At 25.8% G+C, this 22,486-nt stretch overlaps 1 protein-coding gene across 1 annotated transcript in view; it reads right to left on the reverse strand.

Annotated features, from left to right (window-relative positions):
- Nucleotides 1-22,486, reverse strand: part of LOC113373291 — a 213,324-nt gene that overhangs the window by 106,095 nt on the left and 84,743 nt on the right. Inside the window, exon 15 of the mRNA XM_026613599.1 lies at nucleotides 1,806-1,913. Within this exon, the coding sequence (XP_026469384.1) occupies nucleotides 1,806-1,913 (108 nt within the window). The remainder of the gene's footprint in view (nucleotides 1-1,805; nucleotides 1,914-22,486) is intronic.

Raw genomic sequence — 22,486 nt, forward strand, 5'->3', positions numbered from 1 at the left:
TATTGAAAAAATATTATATCACATTATATTAAATTTCGACCAAGAAGGAAATATTTATTAGTTTTATATTTTTTATAAATTTCCATAAATTTTGACAGAAATTCACTAAAAAAAACAAAACACAAATGACAAATGTCAATATTTACGGAAACTTCGAGAAAAAGCGATTTATGATTTCTGAAAAAAAAATGGACAATTTTAAAAATTTATTATTTTTACTTATTGAAAAAGTAACAGATATATTATAATATATCCAACAGTTATATCCAAATGAGGCAAAATGCTATATTCAAAATAATAGAAATTATAATGTTTATAGATTTAAATAAATTTTGATAGTTGTAAACTAAAAAAAGTGAAATGTTATTTATCAATATCTATGGAATGTATTAGATGAATAAATTCATCATAAACAAAAATTTTGGCAGGTCAAAAGAATTAATTATTCCAACTTATATTACAAATCACATTTAAGATACAGAATAATAAATTTATCAAATTTAAATAAATTTGAGCGGTTACGAATTTAAAACAAATGCCGAAAATGACGTTTGTTAATATTGTTAAGAATAAATTGATTTATGATTAAGATTTAATTTGCTTAAGTTGTTCATTCAGGTGAACATCACAAAATTAATATAAATCATGATTGAAAACTGAATATTATATCATATTATATTAGATTTCGAAGTGCCAAAAATCAAACATAGATTTGAACTCGATTTCCTCAGAACTTTATCAAAATGTTTAATTATTTCAGTTTATTTATTATTTAAATTAAAAAAAAAACACTTTAATCAATAGTATTGATCCATCATATTCAAATTTCAATCCGGATTTATTATTTTTGGATTGATATGAATTTTTTATAACAAAAGGTTTGAAATTTGGTTGTCAAACGGATTCAAATTTCAATCAGGTGGATTTTAATAGGGGCCGTTGCAACGCAAGGCTGGGTATGCTAGTATATATATATATATATATATATATATATATATATATATATATTCTGTAAATGTCACATGTCAGTTAGTACCGTGTCAAGCATTGATTGAAACAATTGTCACTTGCCAATGCAAGGAATAGTTGATGTTTTATATTAAAAAGTCAAAAGTATAGTTTTAAATAAAATATTAAAGAATGTTTAGTAATAAGTAACTGTTATTGAAATTACACTGATGATGAGGCACACACTGGTCTCGAAACGTTGTAATCATAAAATAAAGTTGTGTTAAACAAATCTGAGTGCTGTTTTGTTCATTTAAACAATTAATATTCGTTCCACTCATATCATAAAATTCTATAATATATATATATATATATAATATATATATATATATACTATAATATATAATATATATATTACCATACCAATATGATATATTTGTACAGTGTCCCAGAACTCAACGTCATAGTATTGATCCCAGAACTCAACGTCATAGTATTGATCCTAACTGTCCTTAAAAAAATTTAGAAAAAACTGCTCACGTTGTTTGAATTCTACTAATTTGTAAACAACCAATTGTAAACACTTGTCAGAATTCTCTGCTAAATATAATTATTTTTATAGATTGCAGAATAAAAAAAAAAAAGTTGTTTGAATGACTTTTTAAGTCTTGATTGACAAAATAATAAATAAATATAAAAAAAAAAAACGTTGTTTGAAAATTATTATGTGAATTAACGTTATTATTTGAATGCTGACGAACCAGAATAAAGGAATTATTCCTATAGAGTGTCCCAGAACTCAACGTCATAGTATTGATCTTAACTGTCTTCAAAAAAATTTAGAAAAAACTGCTCACGTTGTTTGAATGACTTTTTAAGTCTTGATTGACAAAATAATAAATAAATAAATAAAAGAAAAACGTTGTTTGAAAATTATTATGTGAATTAACGTTATTATTTGAATGCTGACGAACCAGAAATAAAGAAATTATTTCTATAGAGTGTCCCAGAACTCAACGTCATAGTATTGATCCTAACTGTCTTTAGAAAATTTAGAAAAAAAAATCATTTCACGTTGTTTGAGAACTATTATTTGAATGCTGACGAACCGGAAAATGATAGAAATATTTATATAGACTGTCCCAGAACACAACGTCAAAGTATTGATCCTGACTGTCTTTAAAAAATTATGAAAAAAAATCATTTCACGTTGTTTGTGAATTATTATTAAAATGAAATAATATAAATATTTATACAAAGCGTCCCAGAACTCAACGTCATAGTATTGATCTTAACTGTTCTTATAGAAATATTCATACAGAGTATCCCAGAACTCAACGTCATAGTATTGGTTCTAACTGTCTTGTAGAAATATTTATACAGAGTCTCCCAGAACTCAACGTCATAGTATTGATCCTAACTGTCCTTATAAAAATATTTATACAGAGTATCCCAGAACTCAACGTCATAGTATTGATCCTAACTGTCCTTAAAAAAATTAGAAAAAAATTATCTCACGTTGTTTGTGAATTATTATTAAACTGAAATAATAGAAATATTTATACATATTTATTTCTATAAATATATATAGAAGAATTTATAGAGTGTTGCAAAACTAAACGTCACAGTATTGATCCTAACTGTCCTTAAAAAATTTAGAAAAAAAATCTAACCAGTTTTTTAACTGGTCCATAAAATGTTATTTACGATTACGAATTCAAAGTTTAAATTAACCAAAGTAAAAAAAAAATTAACCACAATAACCGAAAAATTATCATAATTTTACCAAAGATTTTAATAATTTTAAATTCCAAGTTCAACAAAAAGTCTTAAATTTTGAAAACTTGGTGCAATTATGATAGTTTTTATTTTTCGGGTCCTTAAAATGTTATTTACGATTATAAATTAATTAACTGTATATAGCCGATTGGCGTATAATAAATAAATAAATTTAAAGTTTGAATTATCCAAAGTAAAAAAAAAATAACCACAAAAACCGAAAAATGGTTACAATTTTATAAAAGCTCCTAAAAAATTATTATCTAGCTATACAGTCATCTAATATTTATGAACAAAATTATTTAGACAACGTTTTGAAAAAATGATTTATTTTCTTTATAAATTGCCTATTAATTAGTATAATTTATGAAAAAAAAAACAAATAAAATTAGCGCTATAACAAATTCCAAAAAGCATTTTTATGAATTATTTAATTTAAGTAATTTTTAATTTTTTTTTAAAATAAGATTTTGTTTCCAAAAAAAACAAAAAATTTTGGTACTAGAACCATTTTTTTATAAAGGTTCGTCGTCTAATCAGCATTCACATCTCCCATAGTTTTTTTTAACTATTTTTTGTCAAAGGCGAAGAGGTCATTAAGTTTTTGCGAAAGTTTGGCAAGTGTGTAAAAAAGTATATATATATCTATATATATATATATATATATATATATATATATTAGGGTGGTCCTTAAAATTGTCATTTTCGAATTTCCTTGCTCCCAGGGGCTCAAATGGTTACAAATTGATAAAAAACAATTCTCTGAAAGTTTTAGCTCTTAATATTAACGTTTAGATAGAGCGCAATTCAATCAAAGTTTGTATGGAAAGAGCATGAAAAAAAATTTGAAAATTTAAAAAAATGTTTTAGGTATAACTTAGCGACAAATGAATGAGTTTTATTCATTCATTTGTTCGCTAAATTACATCTAAAAAATTTTTAAAATTTTTGAAAATTTTTCCATGCTATTTCCATACAAAACTTTGATTGAATTGCGCTCTATCTAAACGTTAATATTAAGAGCTAAAACTTTCAGAGAATTGTTTTTTATCCATTTGGAACCATTTGAGCCCCTGGGAGCAAGGAAATTCGAAAATGACCATTTTAAGGACCACCCTAATATATATATACCCTAGTAGAAATGTATCGTGGCCAGAGGGGTAAAATATCGTGGCGCAATATTCGAATCTTGTCTTTAGATGGACCGGACAATATTTATTTTCAAAATTATGGAAAATTTGGAAAATTCATCGGAAAAGTGTTTTATATGGTTTATTACAAAAAATAAACATGTTTCCCATCTGATTTATGCCTCTAATTTTATATTTACACGAATTATACATAATTTTTAAATGTGGGCGAAATCCAAGTTTTTTGTGGCCGACCAAGATTCATTTCTTCAGTATTATCGAACTTGGGAAATACATGGTATTTATAAAGGTCACGAAAAAAATTAACTTTAAATAATTAATTAGCACCAAAATCATGATTAAGGCTTTTAAAAAGTCATATGCTCGATCGCAATTAATAGTTTGATACATTTTTCTTATAAATTCAATATAAATTTTAAATGTGGGTTTCATGCATTTTTTTTCTGGGCGACCAAGATTCATTTCTTCAATATTATCCAACTTGGGAAATACATGGTATTTATAAGGGTCACGAAAAAAAATAACTTTAAATAATTAATCAGCACCAAAATCATGATTAAGGCTTTTAAAAAGTCATATGCTTGATCGCAATTAATATTTTGATACATTTTTCTTATAAATTCAATATAAATTTTAAATGTGGGTTTCATGCATTTTTTTTCTGGGCGACCAAGATTCATTTCTTCAATATTATCGAACTTGGGAAATACATGGTATTTATAAGGGTCACGAAAAAAATTAACTTTAAATAATTAATCAGCACCAATATCATGATTAAAGCTTTTAAAAAGTCATATGCTCGATCGTAATTAATAGTTTGATATAAATTTTATATAAATTCAATATAAGTAGTAAATATATTCACATTCATTTTTTTGTTTATTATCGAACTTGGGAAATAAGTGGCATTTACATTGGTCAAGAAAATAATCAATTTTAAATAATCAATTAGCGCCAAAAACATCAATAGTGACTGTTAAAAAACATATTCTTGATCAGAATTAATTAATTAAAGCTAAAATAATTAAATCCATTATTAAACGTGCAGATATGCAAAAATTTTCATTTTCGATTTTCGTCCCATTACTATAACTACTCTACGGGAAGTTAAAAAAAGCAATGAATAATTTAACTATATTATATATTTATTAAATATAAATATGTATTTATTAACTATATTTAACGACATTGTAAGTATGATATCATTCAGTAAACAAAACAAAAATAAAATTATACAAGATTATAGTAGTACAAAAGTACCAGAATATATAAAAAATTTAAATAATGTCAGTACCGAGAAAAAAAATACAAATTTAAACAAACTGTTTGATGAAAAAAAATCAAAACTTCGAATAAAATAAAAGTTAAATAATAAAATTTTGTGGTTAGTCACATGACTTACTTAAATTTGTTTTTTCCTGGTTTGGTATGTATTAATATTATTTAAATCTGTTATATCTACAGTAATATATCGATCTATATTTAAAAATTTAGACGTTTTGTATTTATTCATATAGAATAATAACATTCTGAAATTGCATCATATACATGTATGTATGAACATCTGGTTTTTGAGACTTCTCAATAGTGTCTCTTCTTTCTTTCATATAACCGATATTTGTATAAGGCTATCTCGCTTAGAAATTTTGACTGTGTCCCTTCGTGTCCTTTGGTCATCGCGTTTCGTAGAAGGACCTTACGCATTCTACCTGACTGATATCAGTTGTGGCCGAGATTATTTTATACGTAATTTATGAACTAACATTATGTCATTGCAATTTTGTTTTAATTACATATTTTTACATTTTTGTAATAGCAATTATTATTTATATTACGATACTAGTTTATTATTTATATTAATGTGATTTAAGATTAAAAGTTTAATTAATTTAAAGGCAAAAGAAGATTTCTTTCAATTTATTATTGTGTACATAGAAAAAGAGTATGATTGTAAAAAATGTTTTTCGGTTGGTCCTTGAAGAAGGAAAAAATCCAAAAACCCAAAACGTATAATAAAATAAGTAAAATATTAATTATATTTTGTGAAGATAAAATTTATGTAATATAATTCACAAAAAAACCAATTTAATAATATTTAATAATAAATTTTATATATATAAACATTTAATATAATAGTAATTAATAGCGTTTTTATTAATGCTTTGAATATTTTCTAAGTAACATTTCACAGATTATGTAATTTACTAACAATCTCATATTGAAATGAATGAAAAAGAAGTTATGTATAAACTTTAAAGACTACTACACTGAATAAACTAATAACGACAAATTAATGAGCGAATACTTCGCAACATAAAATGATACAAAAACATAAAAAGCATAAAACATAAAAACCTTTTAGAACCGCCCTTTGATTAACAATGCTATTACGACTGCATGGAACTAAGCACACGCACACTATCAAACAATGCACAAGGAAAGCAAAGTCTCGCGTCGCATTTTTCAGTAGAGTCAAATTTGTTTGGCTGTGCATTTAGCAATTCTTGTTGAATTTAGAATTTATTATAATATTAAATATTCATAATATATAGTAAGTCTGGAAAAACGAGTAAGTGCGTGAATTTTTAGTGAATAATAAAATGATCTATGATATCAAATAATAATTGGCTAAGAACATATTTTGTGAACAGTTTATAATTAAAATCAAGCGGTTAATTAACACAATTTTGAGTTTTAAAGGTTAAAGTACGTAAGTATATTTATTACTTATATTATATAAATCAACATACATATTTAGTAAACAATGATGTGTTTTATATATTCTAGATTGACTAAATTGAAGTGGATGTAAAATCAGCTGTAATATAAAAACTATCACATAGCAAAAATGGATATGATAAAAGGTAATAAAAATATATTAACAAACCTATTAAATGCAGACTTTTCAATAATTTATTATCGCTTTTGAATATTTGATATTCGTATTTCCATCAACAGTTTTTTGTTTTAATTTAAAATTAAATAAAAGTTAAAATTTTATATTTACTGTGTTTTTAATTATTTCAGATTTAACTGTGATCGAGTTCTAGAAAATATGAGTTTTCAATAAACTACAATGCCAGAAATGTTTTTTATTAAAAGCTAAGTAATTGAATTTATTATGAGTTTATAAAATCATTATATTCAAATATTAATATATTTTATCTTATTTCAGGTGCAATCGTGATCGAATGCAAGAAAAATGTTAAAACTTGTGTGAAAATATCCAAATAATATAAGAATTTCCAACACTAATTAAAGTACTTATAAATAGACAATTAAGGCGATAGGATTAACAAAGATGAGATTATGATTTACCATTAAGATCCTCCAAATTATTTTAATGACTGAAAATATTTTTATTGTTCTATATCTTATTATCATAAAATAATGTGTAAATTGTTAATAAAATTATTAAGATTCAATACATAAACTATTTAAAAATGTATGTATTCATTTAGAATAAATAAACTTTTATTATCAATGAGTTAAATACTGTTTTCCTATATAAATTAAATAATATTTTTAAATGTGGGTTAAATAATAATTTTGAATTTGGGGTAAATATTGTTTATTTATATTGAGTTTATATTGGTTTTTTATGTAGGGTAAATATTGTTTATTTATATTAATCTTATATTGGTTTTCAATATTGGGCTTATATTAGTATTGAATGGGATTTTAATATTGTTTATCAATATTGGTTTTATATGGGGCCTATATTGGTTTTAATATTGGAATTATATGGGAAAATGTTAACAGAATAATATTATAGCAATATTGGTAAACAATATAGGGCCCATATAAAGTACAATATTGCGCCACGATTCGTTTCTACTAGGGTATATATATATATATATATATATATATATATATATATATATATATAGTGTAAGGTGAAAGAGCGACTAAATGGAAAAAAAGTGAAGAACATGTAATAAAATCTTATGTTGAAATTTTGATTATAGTATATGTTTGCACACACACACACATATATATATATATATATATATATATACATATACATATATATATACATTAAATTTCCTTTATAATATCATTCTGTCATTATTCAAATATAATTTCTCCCCCGGCCGCGTCTAATTTGCGTTTTTTTGATTATTATGTAAATTCGTTTTTATTTTTAACCGAAGTAATATTTTTCTATATAAAAGCGACATTGTACAAAGACGGAATTAATTTTATTCGAGACTTAAATTATTCCACTTGAGGACAAAAGAAAACGATTAGGATGTCATTAGATTTGAATCGAAAAAGATGAATTACATTTTCATTATAAACCCAAGAAAAAAAAATTTCTAGTAATTGTGATCAAAGTAGATATGGTAAAATATAACAAAAATATTTTTTTTTACTAAAAACTTTTAATAGTTTTTAATAATTTAAGTTATCCATTTAGGACAATTTTGTTAAAGAGATATTTTTAAAAAATTATCTTATATTTGTAGTATTAATTTTAATAAAATTTGTCTATATGGTCATAGTAAATTAAATAAATCTTAACGTAATAAAATGTTGAAAAAAATTATATAATATAAAATTCAAAATTGAACGAGTTAACAAAATGTGTGCAAAGATATACTAAATTTTGTACCATTATTTCAATTGTGTATAAATATTTATAAATATATATATATATATATATATATATATATATATATAAATTTAAAATGTGTTTTGAAGACATTCACATAGACAGAAAAGAACATAAAATCGATTTTTCAGGCCAAAATATATCCACAAATTAATAACAAAATCAAAATTGTTTTTCAAGTAAACAATTTCAATAATTACAATATTAATTTATCGTATATTTTGGTATAGTTTTGTATGAAACATTTAACAAACAAATTCTAAAACTAAACATTAATTCACACACATAACATAAAACGACATTTGTGAACTACATGAGAAAAGAAAGTGTGATTTTTTGGAAAATAAATTGTATAGATTTATTTTAAAATTTGGGTATAAATATTTGTATATATGTACAAAATAGATGTCTAGAATTTTTGTTATTTAAATTGGATATTGAAAATTTTATAGTTAATTGTAATAATACAATGGAAAATTTGGTTGAAATAACATTTAAAATTTGGAATTTTATTTTATAATTTAAAATAAATTTAGAAGATTAACAAGTTTAAAAAATTAAACAAAGTCACACACTTTGTTAAAAGGATAAATTAAAAACAGATTTTTATGATTTTTTGTAAAATTTAGATAATATTCATACTTAAAATTATTATATTTTGCACATTAACTGATTAAATAGATTACGTAACAAGTGAAAATTTCAGCTGGCAAAATAATTAATTTTAGAAAAGCCTTCTAATTTTGACACATGATTCTTTAATCTTAACTTTTAAAATTTATTTTTATTATTTAATGTACTGACATCTGACGTAAAAATTCAATTTTGATATTTTATTGAATTGATGACAGATATAAAAAAATGAGACGCATGCAAATTTTATAAAAAAATTTAGCCATACTTTATCAAATTTTTTTGCAACAAATTAATATTTTTATGTTAATTGCATCAAATTTCTGATAGTTCTTAATAATTTAGTTCATGCTTAATTTTAAAACTATATGACAAAAATATTGTAATAATATTAATTCATATTTTCTTTAAAAAATCGTATTTTATTCAACGAAAATCTAAAATTAACCATTTTGTACATATACTCAAATCTTGACCGATTTACCCAAATTTTTATATTTTTTCTTTTGCAGAAAAGTGTTCTAAAAAGTGAAATAAAATATGAAATGACACATTTCACACAACATTTACCAAAAAAATAGTCCACAAAACATTAATCGAATGAAAGTCGAGACATACACAAACATAAAACATAAATTTCTGTGTTTCTGGGCAAAAGTTTCCAGTGAAAGTTTTTATAAATGACTTATAATTTTTTTTTGTTTTTGTATCGTAATAATAGAAATATATTGCACCAAATTTTTTTTTTATTTATTTAATTGTGCAATATATTTCCAAATGATTTTATTAACAAAAGTGTTGTTTATTTTATATATATTCGATGTTTGTAGAAAAGTGCATAAATTTTATTTATAATTTTTTATATTAAAAATATTTTAATATAAATTTTTTGCTTACTTGGTTCTGCTATTGTCTGTGTACTGTTTTTGTATTTGTTTGTTTATAAATAAATATATATGACATATCACATGTAAATATATGTTACATTATAATTTCGTTATTAAGGATTATTAAGATTAATTTTATAATAATGTTTGTTGACTCAAACAAAAATATCTCCACACATTTTCCATAATAAATCGATTTCCCAAATATATATTTCATTTCATCAAAATCCAATTTTCCCTCAAATTACAATTTATAATATAAATCAAACAATACACCGCAGAAGCGTTATTAAAAATTTCCTCCCGGATCGATTTCCGTAATTAATTCTCGAGAAAAATATGGCTTTTCCGTTTTAGTAAACTTTTTTTACTTTTTGCACTTTTTCACAAAGAAATCGAAGGAAGGAAAAGTTGAAAAAAAGTATTTGAAAACGTCGACAATTGTCGATAAAGTTCGATCAAGTGGAAAAGTTCGCAAGGGAAAAGAAAGTCGAGGGCGCCTCTTAAAAATAATCTTTAATTGGTTTTCTGGACTTTCTAAAGCGGATTTGAGGCTAAATCAATTTATTGAAGAATGGGATAAAATAATACCGATGTATATATATATATATATATATATATATATATGCAGGTTTGAGTCATCAAACATTTAAAAATCTGTAAAGTTTTTGGCGAGGTGAAATTTTGATACAGTCGACGACGCTGATGGTTTCAGAATAATTATTAAACTATTATTTTAATTGAATTATTATTCATTGAATTATTAATTCATTTTTGTTGTTTTTTTTTTAATTTTTTAATTTTTTCTTTAGCAATATGATTTTGTGTGCCCATACCTTCGACACCTTTTGCATTGCGGTATCACATTTTTTCATATTTTTCATACAATTTTTCAGTTCTAATCTAATACTAGATATATTTCTAAAATTATTTTTTAGTTTCAAATTTCCACCTTGCCAATATTTTCCAAAAATATATTTTAAACATATTTTTTCTTCGAAATCAATTATAATTTTTCACTAACCTGAAGATGAAAATAAAAAGTACCAGCAGCGAAAAAAAGACGGCGACGTTGTCCATCGTCCTGAGCATTACGAAAAGTTGTCTTCTCAGGTTAGGCATAAACCTGACCAATTTCAGGATCCTCAGGAGACGAAAGGTTCTCAGGACTGATAGACCTGAACTGCCGGCCCTTTCGCCCAGGAAAGTTTGACATAACTCGATGACACTAGAAAATTATGAGGATTTTTTTTGTCAGTAGACGATTTTGGAAAATTTTCTTAGAAAGTATAGAATTTTCTTAAAATGATGTGAAAGTAGATAAAATTATCTAAACTTTGGTGTACTTAATTTTTTTTCTGTATGTACAAAATTATATAAAATTTGAATCTGAAGTTTAAGATTCCAGTTGTACTTCAAACCTAATGAAATTGTTTACAAAGATATGGTACAAATTTTCAAACTTCAGATGATTTTAGAAAATTTTCTTAGAACGTATGAAATTTCTATAAAATTATGAAATTATGAAAATCGTGAAAATAGATAAAATTATCTGAACTTTGTTATACTCGGATATATTTAAGTTCATACAAAATTTGATAGAAATTTTGTACTTCAAACCTAACAGAAATCTTTGCAAACTTTGGACGATTTTGGAGAAATTTCTTAGAAAGTAACATATTTTGATAAATCCCCATCAAATAAGATAAAATTATCTAAACTCTTATATACTTAAATTTGTTTCCGTTCATACAAAATTTTATACAAATTCAATTCTAAAATCGTACTTTAAACTCAAAGAAAATGCTTACAAAGACATGGTACAATTTTTAAAACTTGAAATCCTTTTGGAAAAAAATTTTAAAAAGCATTATTATTTTATAAAATATTGTGAAAATAGAAAAAAATATCTATCTATGTTATACTTATTGTTAGATAGATTCTGGTTCATACAAAATTTTATAAAAATTCAACTCTAAACTTAAGATTATAATTGTACTTCAAACTTAGCACACATGTTTGCAAAGACACGGTACAAATTTTCAAACTTTAGACCATTTTAGAAAAAATTCTTAGAAAGCATAAAATTTATATAAAATATCGTGAAAATAGATAAAATTATCTAATCTTATGTAAGTATGTTATACTTAGATATATTTTGATTCATACAATTTTTTTTTAGAAATATAAAACCAAAATTTAAAATTCTAATTGTACTTCAAAACTAACAGAAATCTTTGGGTATCAATTTTCAAACTTTAGTCGATTTTGGAAAATTTTGTTAGAAAGCATCATATTTTTATAAAATAATGAATAAGTGTAAATAGATAAAATTATCTGAATTTTGTAATACTTAGATATATTTAGGTTTATACAAAATTTCATAGAAAGTTAAATTTAAAATTTAGAATGAATGACATGGTTCAATTTTACAAATTTTAGACAATTTTCGAAAATTTTCTTAGCGAGTATCAAATTTTAAGGTACAAATATTTAAACTTTGGACGATTTAAAAAAATTTGTTGAAACACTGTAAAATTAGATAAAATTATTCAAACTTTCATTTACTTAAATTTTTTTATCTCCATACAAAATTTTGAGAAAATTTAATAGTAATACTTAAAATTCTATTCATACTCAAAAACTGACAGAAATGTTTACATATGGTACATATTTTTAAACACGATTTTGAAAAATTTTCTGATAAAGTAAAGAACTAAGATAATGAATTATAAAATAAAATATATTCAGAATAGTTTCCGTTCCTACAAAATATTATAAAAACTTAATTCCAAACGTTAGGAATTCAAAATTAACATTATTTATTAACTACGGTTACGTCCGAACATTCTCTCTTAATATATATATATATATATATATATATATATATATATATATATATACACAACTAAGTATATAAATTATGTTACATCCGAAACATGGTATTAATTACAATCCATTAAACTTGCTTCTAATGTGATATGGACTAATGTTACGCACGCCCCATTCCCATATATACATATATATATATATATATATATATATATATATATATATATACCGACCCTTCGTTAATCTCAAGAAAGTTTCATCCCTTCGTAGTACAGGTAACATTTAATCTAAAAAAGATTATTTCTCCCGTTTGATATATTAGTCGACGTTCTTTCACGATTCTGATAGGAATCATATTTATGAATGAGCATAGAAAAAATTGGGAATTGATCACATATGGTCAGAAAATATGAAATAAATTAATAAAGATGATGTGAGATTTGTAAATTTATTTTTCCTGACCTTAAGACAACAATAACGCCATCAAAGACATTGAACCCGTCAGCAACGTATCCGAAGGGTCCTTCAGCAATTATTTTCAGGGTCATTTCGACTGCAAAAATCGCCGAAAAAACCACATTGGAATATTCAACAGCCACTGTTAATTCTTCAGGCTGGTCGTGATACTCAATTCCCATTGATAAAGTGTTTATTAAAATCGCCAGCAGAATTGCTTGCTGGAAATATTTGTGCTCCACCAAAAGTTTCACTTTGCGTCGGAAACAGGAACAACACTTAGAACAAAATCTGTAGAAAAATTTTAAGACATAGTCAGGGTTTTATTTTTGTAGTGGGTAAGTTTTTTTTATTACCTGTAGACTGCGATGAAGCACCTCAAAATTAAAGGTCTAGGTTGGTCAGTATTAGGTGATCCCTGAATCGTGGTTGTTTGAACATCACACAAACAAGGGTAGTTTTCATTTTGTAACTGATTTGTTGGCCCTAAATCCATATCGATTTGGTTGTGAGGGCCAAAACTTTGCTGGATGTTTGAGGACTCGTCTGGTTTTTGAACTCCCTGGAATTTTTTTTAAAAAAAATCGGTTTAAGTAGCATTGTGCCACATAACAAGTTGCAAAATTCATTCAAAAAATTTGACGATAAATTTTTGCAAGTCCAATATTTCCAAAATTATTCCACCATTTGATGATTTTCTATGACCAAATAAGAAAATACTATTTATTTTCATCAAAGGTTGTCCGCCCTTAACATTTATTGAAATTTGAAAAAAAAGATACATTTAACTTTTTTTTACTTTCAAAACCTATTTATTCTCATCAAGCTCTGTTCACCCCTTGGAATCAATTTTCTTCTAATTTTAATCTGAACATAATTTCAGTTAAAATTTTTTTTGGTTTAAAATAATGCTTAAATGTCACTTTATAAACAACCCTAACACTTTTTTTAAATTTGAATTCAAAATTATATACAAATCTACATTTTCACTCTTCTTTCACAAATCTCTATTTCAATTTTCTGTCTTATCTCTATATTTATTTTAGTAATAGAATAATTTTTCACCACTCTTTTAGTCAGTGATTTATTTATTTTATTGATTTTTTATAACCAAACCTGTTTTCACAGGCCTCCAATATTTTAAAACTATAAATGAATTTCCTTATATCATAAAAATTATCATCAATATTTTTCACTTCCCATAGGGTAAGTTATAGTAATTGCAAAAAAATCGAAAATGAAATTTTTTTTTCAAAACCTTCTGAACATTTTGAAATACCTTAAAAAAATGGATGTATGTGTGTGTGTGCGTGTGTGTGCGGATACAAATTTTCGTCGACGATTTCGGGAACACGGATAAAGCGATTTGAATGATTAAAAAACCATTCAATTCCTATTAACGTGGTAATTAGTTTTTGGCAAAGGCAGGTTCAGTCATTCCGGAGATACGGCGCAAAAAGTGCCAAAAATAGTAATTGAATTTTTAAAACAAGTTTTTCAAAGAAGTCAATTTTCTTTCGAAAGTTTTAAAAATCTCAAAAATTGATTTTTTCAGAGTCCTAAAATAAAATTTAATCTTTTTTAAAAATTTTAATTACTGGTACTGGAAGTTCCAGCAATTTGCCTTAAGGCACGATGCCATGCATCACTAGTTTAGTTATCAATTACAATTAAACTACCCGGCTGATCTTTATAAAGGACGCTACTGACAATCAAATTTGACTTGAGAAAGTAACAGAAATTTGTTGACTTGAAAAAAAAGCAAGGAAAGAACTCTACTAGCGAGCGAAATAAATATCGATATGTTATAAAGAAATTTAATTCTATTGACAAACAAAATAAATACGGACTCGACATAATAAAAGAACTCTACTGACGAGCAAACTGAATCCCACATAGGATAAATAAAAGAGAATTCTACTGAAAAAAAATCGACAGAATAAAAAAAAGAACTCTACTGACAAACAAAATAAATATCGAACCTATGTGCTGAGAAGCAAAGTGGACAGATTGAAAAATTAAAGAAGTCGACTGGCGAACAAAATAAACTCTATTGACAAGCAAATTTTGCTTTCAAAAAAATATAAATAGAACTCTACTGACGAGCAAGTTCGACTTTATAAAAGAAGCAAATAGGACTCTACTGGCAAGCAAACTGAATCTCAGAGCCTTTGAATTAAACTCTACCGACAAATTGAAAGAAAAGGATCTCTACCGACGAGCAAAATTGATTTAGAATGAACGTAAACGACTATACGAGTACAATATAATTAAGAAGATTTGTACTACGATGCAACTTTAAAATGTTTATTTATCTATGCCGATTTCCTTGTTAATATCGGTACGCACACAACGACACATCTCTATTCACGCGACACGATAACTAATCACAATCGACCCGTATAGAAATGATATCATCGAAAGCGAATGACTTTCACTTGACCTTGCCGTAACAATTTCCGTTGCATTTGTACGGATTTACACCCTAGTCGAACGAATGTTTGTTTGAAGTATCTTTTAATTATCTACCTTGCTCAAAGAATTGAAGAACGAGTCCAGAGCAATTTGTCCAGTCGGCAGAGCCGCACTCAGGGCCCCTGAAAGCGCCAATAATTCCTGGCAAGTCATCGCAGCTTCACCCAAGTGCAAATCAGGACACTCAGCAATCGCAGACTGTTGAATTTGGGACGTCGTACTTTGCAGAGGCATTGGAACCTTAAAAACCAACCAAAAAATAAATTCTTGTACCAAAATGTAGACAGCAATCATTTACCATTACTTAATCATGAATCATTCTTCACTTATTTATTTTTTTAAGAGTTATCTTCATAAGCGTAAACAGTTTGTTTATTTTAATGGATTCTTGAGCAACATTGAAAATATCAGTTCAGGTGTTCCTCAAGGATCCATTCATGGTCCACTACTATTTATTATTTTTATTAATGACATATCTGATACTATTAACTGTCCACATTTATTATTTGCAGATGATCTCAAACTATTAGGTTGTCAAATATCTCCCTTCCGCTTTTTTGCTCTTGGTTTATGATACAAAAAGGCGGAAGGGAGATATTTGACAACCTATTATATCTCAAAATAAATTCTATTGATGACTGCTTATTATTACAGTCTCAACTTGACTCTTTCCACTCTTGGTGTATCTATAACAAATTACATTTAAATATATCAAAGTGCAAGATTCTTAGTTTTTCACATAAGCGCGTTCCAATACTTTTTGATTATAAAATTTCTAACACCAGCATGGATAGATGTAATAAAATTTTAGATTTAGAAGTTCTATTTGATTCTGGTTAGTTTTTCACGGATCATATAACTGATATTTGTAATGGAGCATACAAATCTTTAGGTTTGATACTGAGAAATTGTAAACAATTTAAATCTACCAATGCACTTCTTTGTATGTACTATTCTATTGTACGTTCAAAATTAGAATATGGTTCGATTATTTGGTATCCTCATCAAATCAACAACTCTGATTCGGTAGAGAAGGTTCAGCGAAAATTTCTGAAATACCTTTATTATAAAACATATGAAATTTACCCTGAACGTGGCTTTGACCACAACACTTTACTAAAAGAATTTGGTATTCCTTCCCTTGTCTCACGTCGATTTATCTGTACAATTATGTTTTTATTTAAACCTTGCAATAATTTTATAGACTGTCCTCTTATTCTTAATCAACTATCCTTTAATGTTCCAAGGCTATCTACGCGTTCACAATTATTTTTCAATTATCCTACTCCTAAATCTAATTCTCTCTTAAATTCGCCTATTTTACTTATGTCCTCTAACTTTAACTTAATTAATAATGAAATATATATTCACAACACTTCACCTAATCAAATAATCTCCATCTGCACAAGTTAACTATTTTATTTTCTTTTCAAATATCTCATTATTTTATCTTATTCTGTTTATAAATAATATTGTTACATTCTGCATTGTATGTAATTTTATGTAAAGCATTTTATGTTATTAACTATATATTGTAATTTTGTATATAAGGTTGTCAAATATCTCCCTTCCGCCTTCTTGTATTATAAACCAAGAGCAAAAAAGCGGAAGGGAGATATTTGACAACCTAATAGATTGCAAAGTATTTGTTTGGTATTAATAGGATGTTAGACAAGTATGTTCAGAATTCAATTCTTTTAAATTTTGTTTAATATTATGATGACCTACAGCAACTCGGTATACATTAAAATAAGCATTGAACGTCAAATGCATAAGTTGTGGGTTCAAATATGTGCATTGATTTAGTATTTTGTATATAATAGGTTGTCCAATATCTCCCTTCCGCCTTCTTGTATTATAAACCAAGAGCAAAAAAGCGGAAGGGAGATATTTGACAACCTAATTATTAATAATTAATTGTTATTCATTATGTAAAATAACTATATTTTTGAGTCCTCTTGGAGTAATCTGTGAGCTATATATTTAAATAAATAAATAAATAAAAAAATAAATTACCTGCCAAATATCACCATCCCCCGTCTGCGTAGTTTTCTCACTCGAACAAACATTGGCAGACGAGCAACTGGCACCACCACCAACTCCCAAATTGGATACCAAGTTGACAGTAGACCCCAATTGACCAGTTGTCAAAGGGACAATGTTGACAGCCGATCCTAAAGGTACCAGGTTGAGTCCTGATCCCAAATTCGTGCTGATCGGAACCAGGTTCATAGAACTCGCCAAGTTGGGGTTCAGAGGGGCTGCTGAATGGTGGAGCAGAACCACATCGCTGAAGGCGACTGAGGAGGAACCCGATTTTCTTCTGCTGGATATGGAGGGCGGTGGTGAGAGCAGGCCGGAGACTGATTGGTTCTGAAAAAAAATAGAAGTTGAATTTATTTCTTCATATAAAGTGTTAACTCATTAAATTATATATATAAACTAGCAAACCCGACAAACTCCGTTTCGCCACCAGATGGCTTCGTGAGAAAGATGAAGAAATTTTTTGTTTGTTTTATATTTGAAAAGGAAAAATTTGATTTTATTACACACCAGTAATGAATTTATTTGGATTACAAAAATGAAGTGTTTTTTAGTTCAACTTCTCTGAGTAAATGAAAGTGAATCCGCAAATTATCCGTTTCATTGAAGTGCTCTTTGGTAAACCACATTTTTTGTTTTTTTGTCTGACGTTAACACAAACAAATCGGATGGTTTTCCAACTCCTGAACAGGCAACGTTTAACTGCCCATGTGAAAAACAATGATTTTCTAAATAATCTATTTGAAATTTATCCTGCAAACACTAAGCGATTGGTCTTGCAACTTGTTATTGCAAACGCAAGGCAAACTGGAAATTGCAATCCTTTGAAGTCAAACGCAAGACCAGTCGGAATCATTGGTGTGTCACCAAATCGCCAGCAATTTTTGATTGAATGGTGAAATTCAGTGCGTGTACATCATTATTCTTTGCGGCAAGAATTGCTCGTTGACTTAACCAAGCATAATTCTGTTAATTCTTACTAATGTCATTACTCGAATTTTCAATTACGGTGCGTGAAGTTCCAGCAGCTTAGCTGTAAACCTTGCAGAGCCCGAGACCTTTCCAACGAATACAAAATTGTTAAAATCGGTTCATGCGTTCTGGAGTTATTTCGTCAGGAAGAAAAACCCGACTTATTTTTTTATATATAGAAAATAACAAATTATTGATTATAATAATGGTTTTAGAAAAGTCAAGTTAGCATAGAAACAAAACTAGCCTGTGGGCTCAACATTGATGATGATGTAAATAAAAAATATCCATAACTGACCTTATAACTAAAAGACATGTATGTATATAATTAATTATTAAGCCAATTTGTTTGAGTCAAATTTTTGTAATATAACATTATTGGCTGAATTTATTTAACTTTAATTTTCAGCATGGATTAGCCAAAGCTGAAAACCTTGAAAAAAAGTTGGAAAACGTGGCACTTTAGACGATTTTGAAAAATTTTTTTAGCGAGTATCAAATTTGGTTAAAACGTAGTGAAATAAGACAAATTTATCTAAATCTTGATATACTTAGAACTAGGGTTTATACAAAAACCGACATTTCAAAAAACCGGTTTTCAAATTTTAATTTTGCTAAAAAACCGGTTTTTAAATCGAATTTTATATAGAAAGTAAAATTTTTGCTCGATCCTGTAAATTATCTGCAAATTTAGTGTGTGACTGAATTTATTTATTATTCAATTTTATAGATAGTAAACAAAATTATTTTAATTTTATTTAGTAGAACTAAAAAATAATAGTTTATCTTGATTAAATAACTTTGAAAATAATTTTTCGTTATTCATGCATCATTTTCACATATAAGAATGAAAATATTTTTATAACAGTAAAAGGAATTTTTTCGAATAAATACAAATAATACATTTTTAACTAAAAAAACATTCATTAAATTAAGCAAAAAAAAATGTTAGATACATGTTGATACATACTTGTTAATATCAATTATAGTTTTAAAAACAATTAAGCTAAACTCTGTTATTGTCTGTTCTGAGCAATTTCAATTAATTAATTTTTAACATTCTAATTGTTTTTTTTATTTGTGGCACTTTAGACGATTTTGAAAAATTTTCTTAGCGAGTATCAAATTTGGTTAAAACGTAGTGAAATAAGACATAAGATCTAAGTCTTGATATACTTAGAAAAGAATAATATGTATTATTCTAAATTATTAATATGTATTATTATATCTAAACATTGTCAAAATTTAATAGAAATTTAAGTCTGAAATTTAGGATATATGACATTGTACAATTTTTCAAACTTTAGACGATTTTGAAATTTTTTTTTAGCGAGTATCAAAATTTGTCAAAACGCCGTGAAAGTGGGTTAAATTATCTAAACTTTGATATACATAGATTCATATATGTTCATACAAAATTTTATAAGAACTTAACTCAAAAATTTAATATTCTAATTCTAGTTCAAACCTAACAGGAATGTTTGCAAAGACTTGGTACAAATTTGAAAACGAAATTTGAAAAAAAGTTGGAAAAAGTGGCACTTACAGGACCTGAAGAATTCTTACTTCAAAAATTATTCAATGAATGGTTTTTATTTCATTTCAAATAAAATGCAGTTCGTAGATTTTTCACCCTATAAAATCCAATCGTAAAATTTCCATTTCCATGTCGAGTGCATCATATAAATCGTACCAATTATAATGCCGGATATATATCCTCTGATATGACTAGAACAGGATTATTATCCTTGTTAAATGATCCGTTACATATTAAATACGACTTCCAATAATAGTTTGAAGTTATGGCACAAATTCTATAATGCTCAAACTATTAAATTACATGGAAATACTTTGCCTTGTGCCTACTGGCAAATGGAAAGTGTGAAAAGTTAATTTTTTCGAAAAAGTATTTTATTTTATAGAAGTATATATTCTATATGATTGATAATGTTAAAATACTTATTAACAAAATATTTCTTTCATCAAAATACCTAAAAATTTGTAAAATAATAATAATAATAAATATAAGACACTTAAATTTGTTAAATATCATAAAATAACCTAAAATTTGTTAAAGGTAACAATCTATTTTTCATACCCCTAAGTAGTGAGGACTGTACACACTTAATTTTTTTTGGACAAAATTGTTTGATTTTATTTTTGTATAATATGGCATTGAAAAATATATACAACCCTAAATTTTTACTTTTTCATCACCAACCCCTATTTTTCATAGCCATTTTAGTAATTCAATCATTGTTTATCCCGCGTTCATTCATTTAATATTTTTGACATAATTTTAGTACAGATTTTTGAGCTTAAAGAAAAAAGTTTAAACTTTACTTTATAATATAATTTATTATTATTAAGGATAGTCCAATCCCAATTCTTTTTTTATTTTGGGGTCAATATTTTTATTTAATTATTTTTAATACGAAATGAACAAAACACATACATTCAAAATACTATTTGTTTTTATCAACTAAAGCAGTACTTACGTTTTAGACATATGTTTATTATTTACTTTATAAGTTTTATTTATCTTATCAAAAAATATTTTTCTAAAATAAGAAATATTTATCTAAAATATATAGAATATTCAGGAAATTTATTTGAAATAAAATTATCTATATTATTTTCTAACATTATAAAACTGTAGAGCAACTAGGTATACTTTAAATTTGATTTCAAAGTAGAAAGTTAGTATTGCAACTTCATTTTAGTGACTTTGTCATTTTTTTATAGTTATCTAGGATGAATAAAATATTTGTCAAGTTTTTTTTTTAAATTAAACCAACAATAATATTTCGTAACATCATAAAACTCTACAGCAACTCGATATACTCTAAAAGTTACAAGAAAAATTATAAACAAATGCAAAGTGACTAATATGCAAGTTGACTTTGATTAAAATTCTTTGTTTTCAAATGCAATTTTAAACTACTTGACCATCCCTAACATTTATTTAAATTTTAGGAACAACTTTTTTTATTTTAATTTTCTCTAAATTTAAAGTTGGAAAAAAATACATTGAACTTTTTTTCACTTCCAAAAACTATTTATTCTTATCAAGCTCTGTTTACTCTGTTTTTTCTAAATGTTGAAATCAATTTTCTTCTGATTTTAATTCGAACATAATTTCAGTTAAGATTTTTTTGAGGTTTAAAATAATGCTCAAACGTTACTTAAAGAAACAATTTGTTTTTGTTAAGGGTGACACTTTTTTTTCAAATTTGAATTCAAAATTATATACAACTCTACATTTTCACCCTTCTTCCACAAATCTCTATTTCAATTTTCTGTCTTATCTCTATTTTTATTTTAGTAATAGAATAATTTTTCACCACTCTTTTAGTCAGTGAGTGTTTTTTAGTGAAGTTTTATTCATATTTAACTCATGATAAAACCCAAATTTTACTTTAAAAAAAAAACAAATATTTTAATTTCAAAATAATAAAACAAATATTTTCATTTTATTCAAAGAAATTTCCATGCTATTTCCATACGAAGTTTGATTGAATTGCTTTTCAATTGATTTTCAGAGAATTGATTTATATCAATTTGGAATCATTTGAGTTTTTGGGAGCAAGGAAATTCGAAAATGTCCATATTACGGACCACCATAATATATATATATATATATATATATATATATCTGTTTCATCTATTTCATTTAGATATCGTGTCGTTTAGTA

The sequence above is a fragment of the Ctenocephalides felis genome, unplaced genomic scaffold, assembly GCF_003426905.1.
Source record: "Ctenocephalides felis isolate EL2017-DRISC unplaced genomic scaffold, ASM342690v1 CF-g0.4_SCAFFOLD_01604, whole genome shotgun sequence".
Taxonomy (NCBI): Eukaryota; Metazoa; Arthropoda; class Insecta; order Siphonaptera; family Pulicidae; genus Ctenocephalides; species Ctenocephalides felis.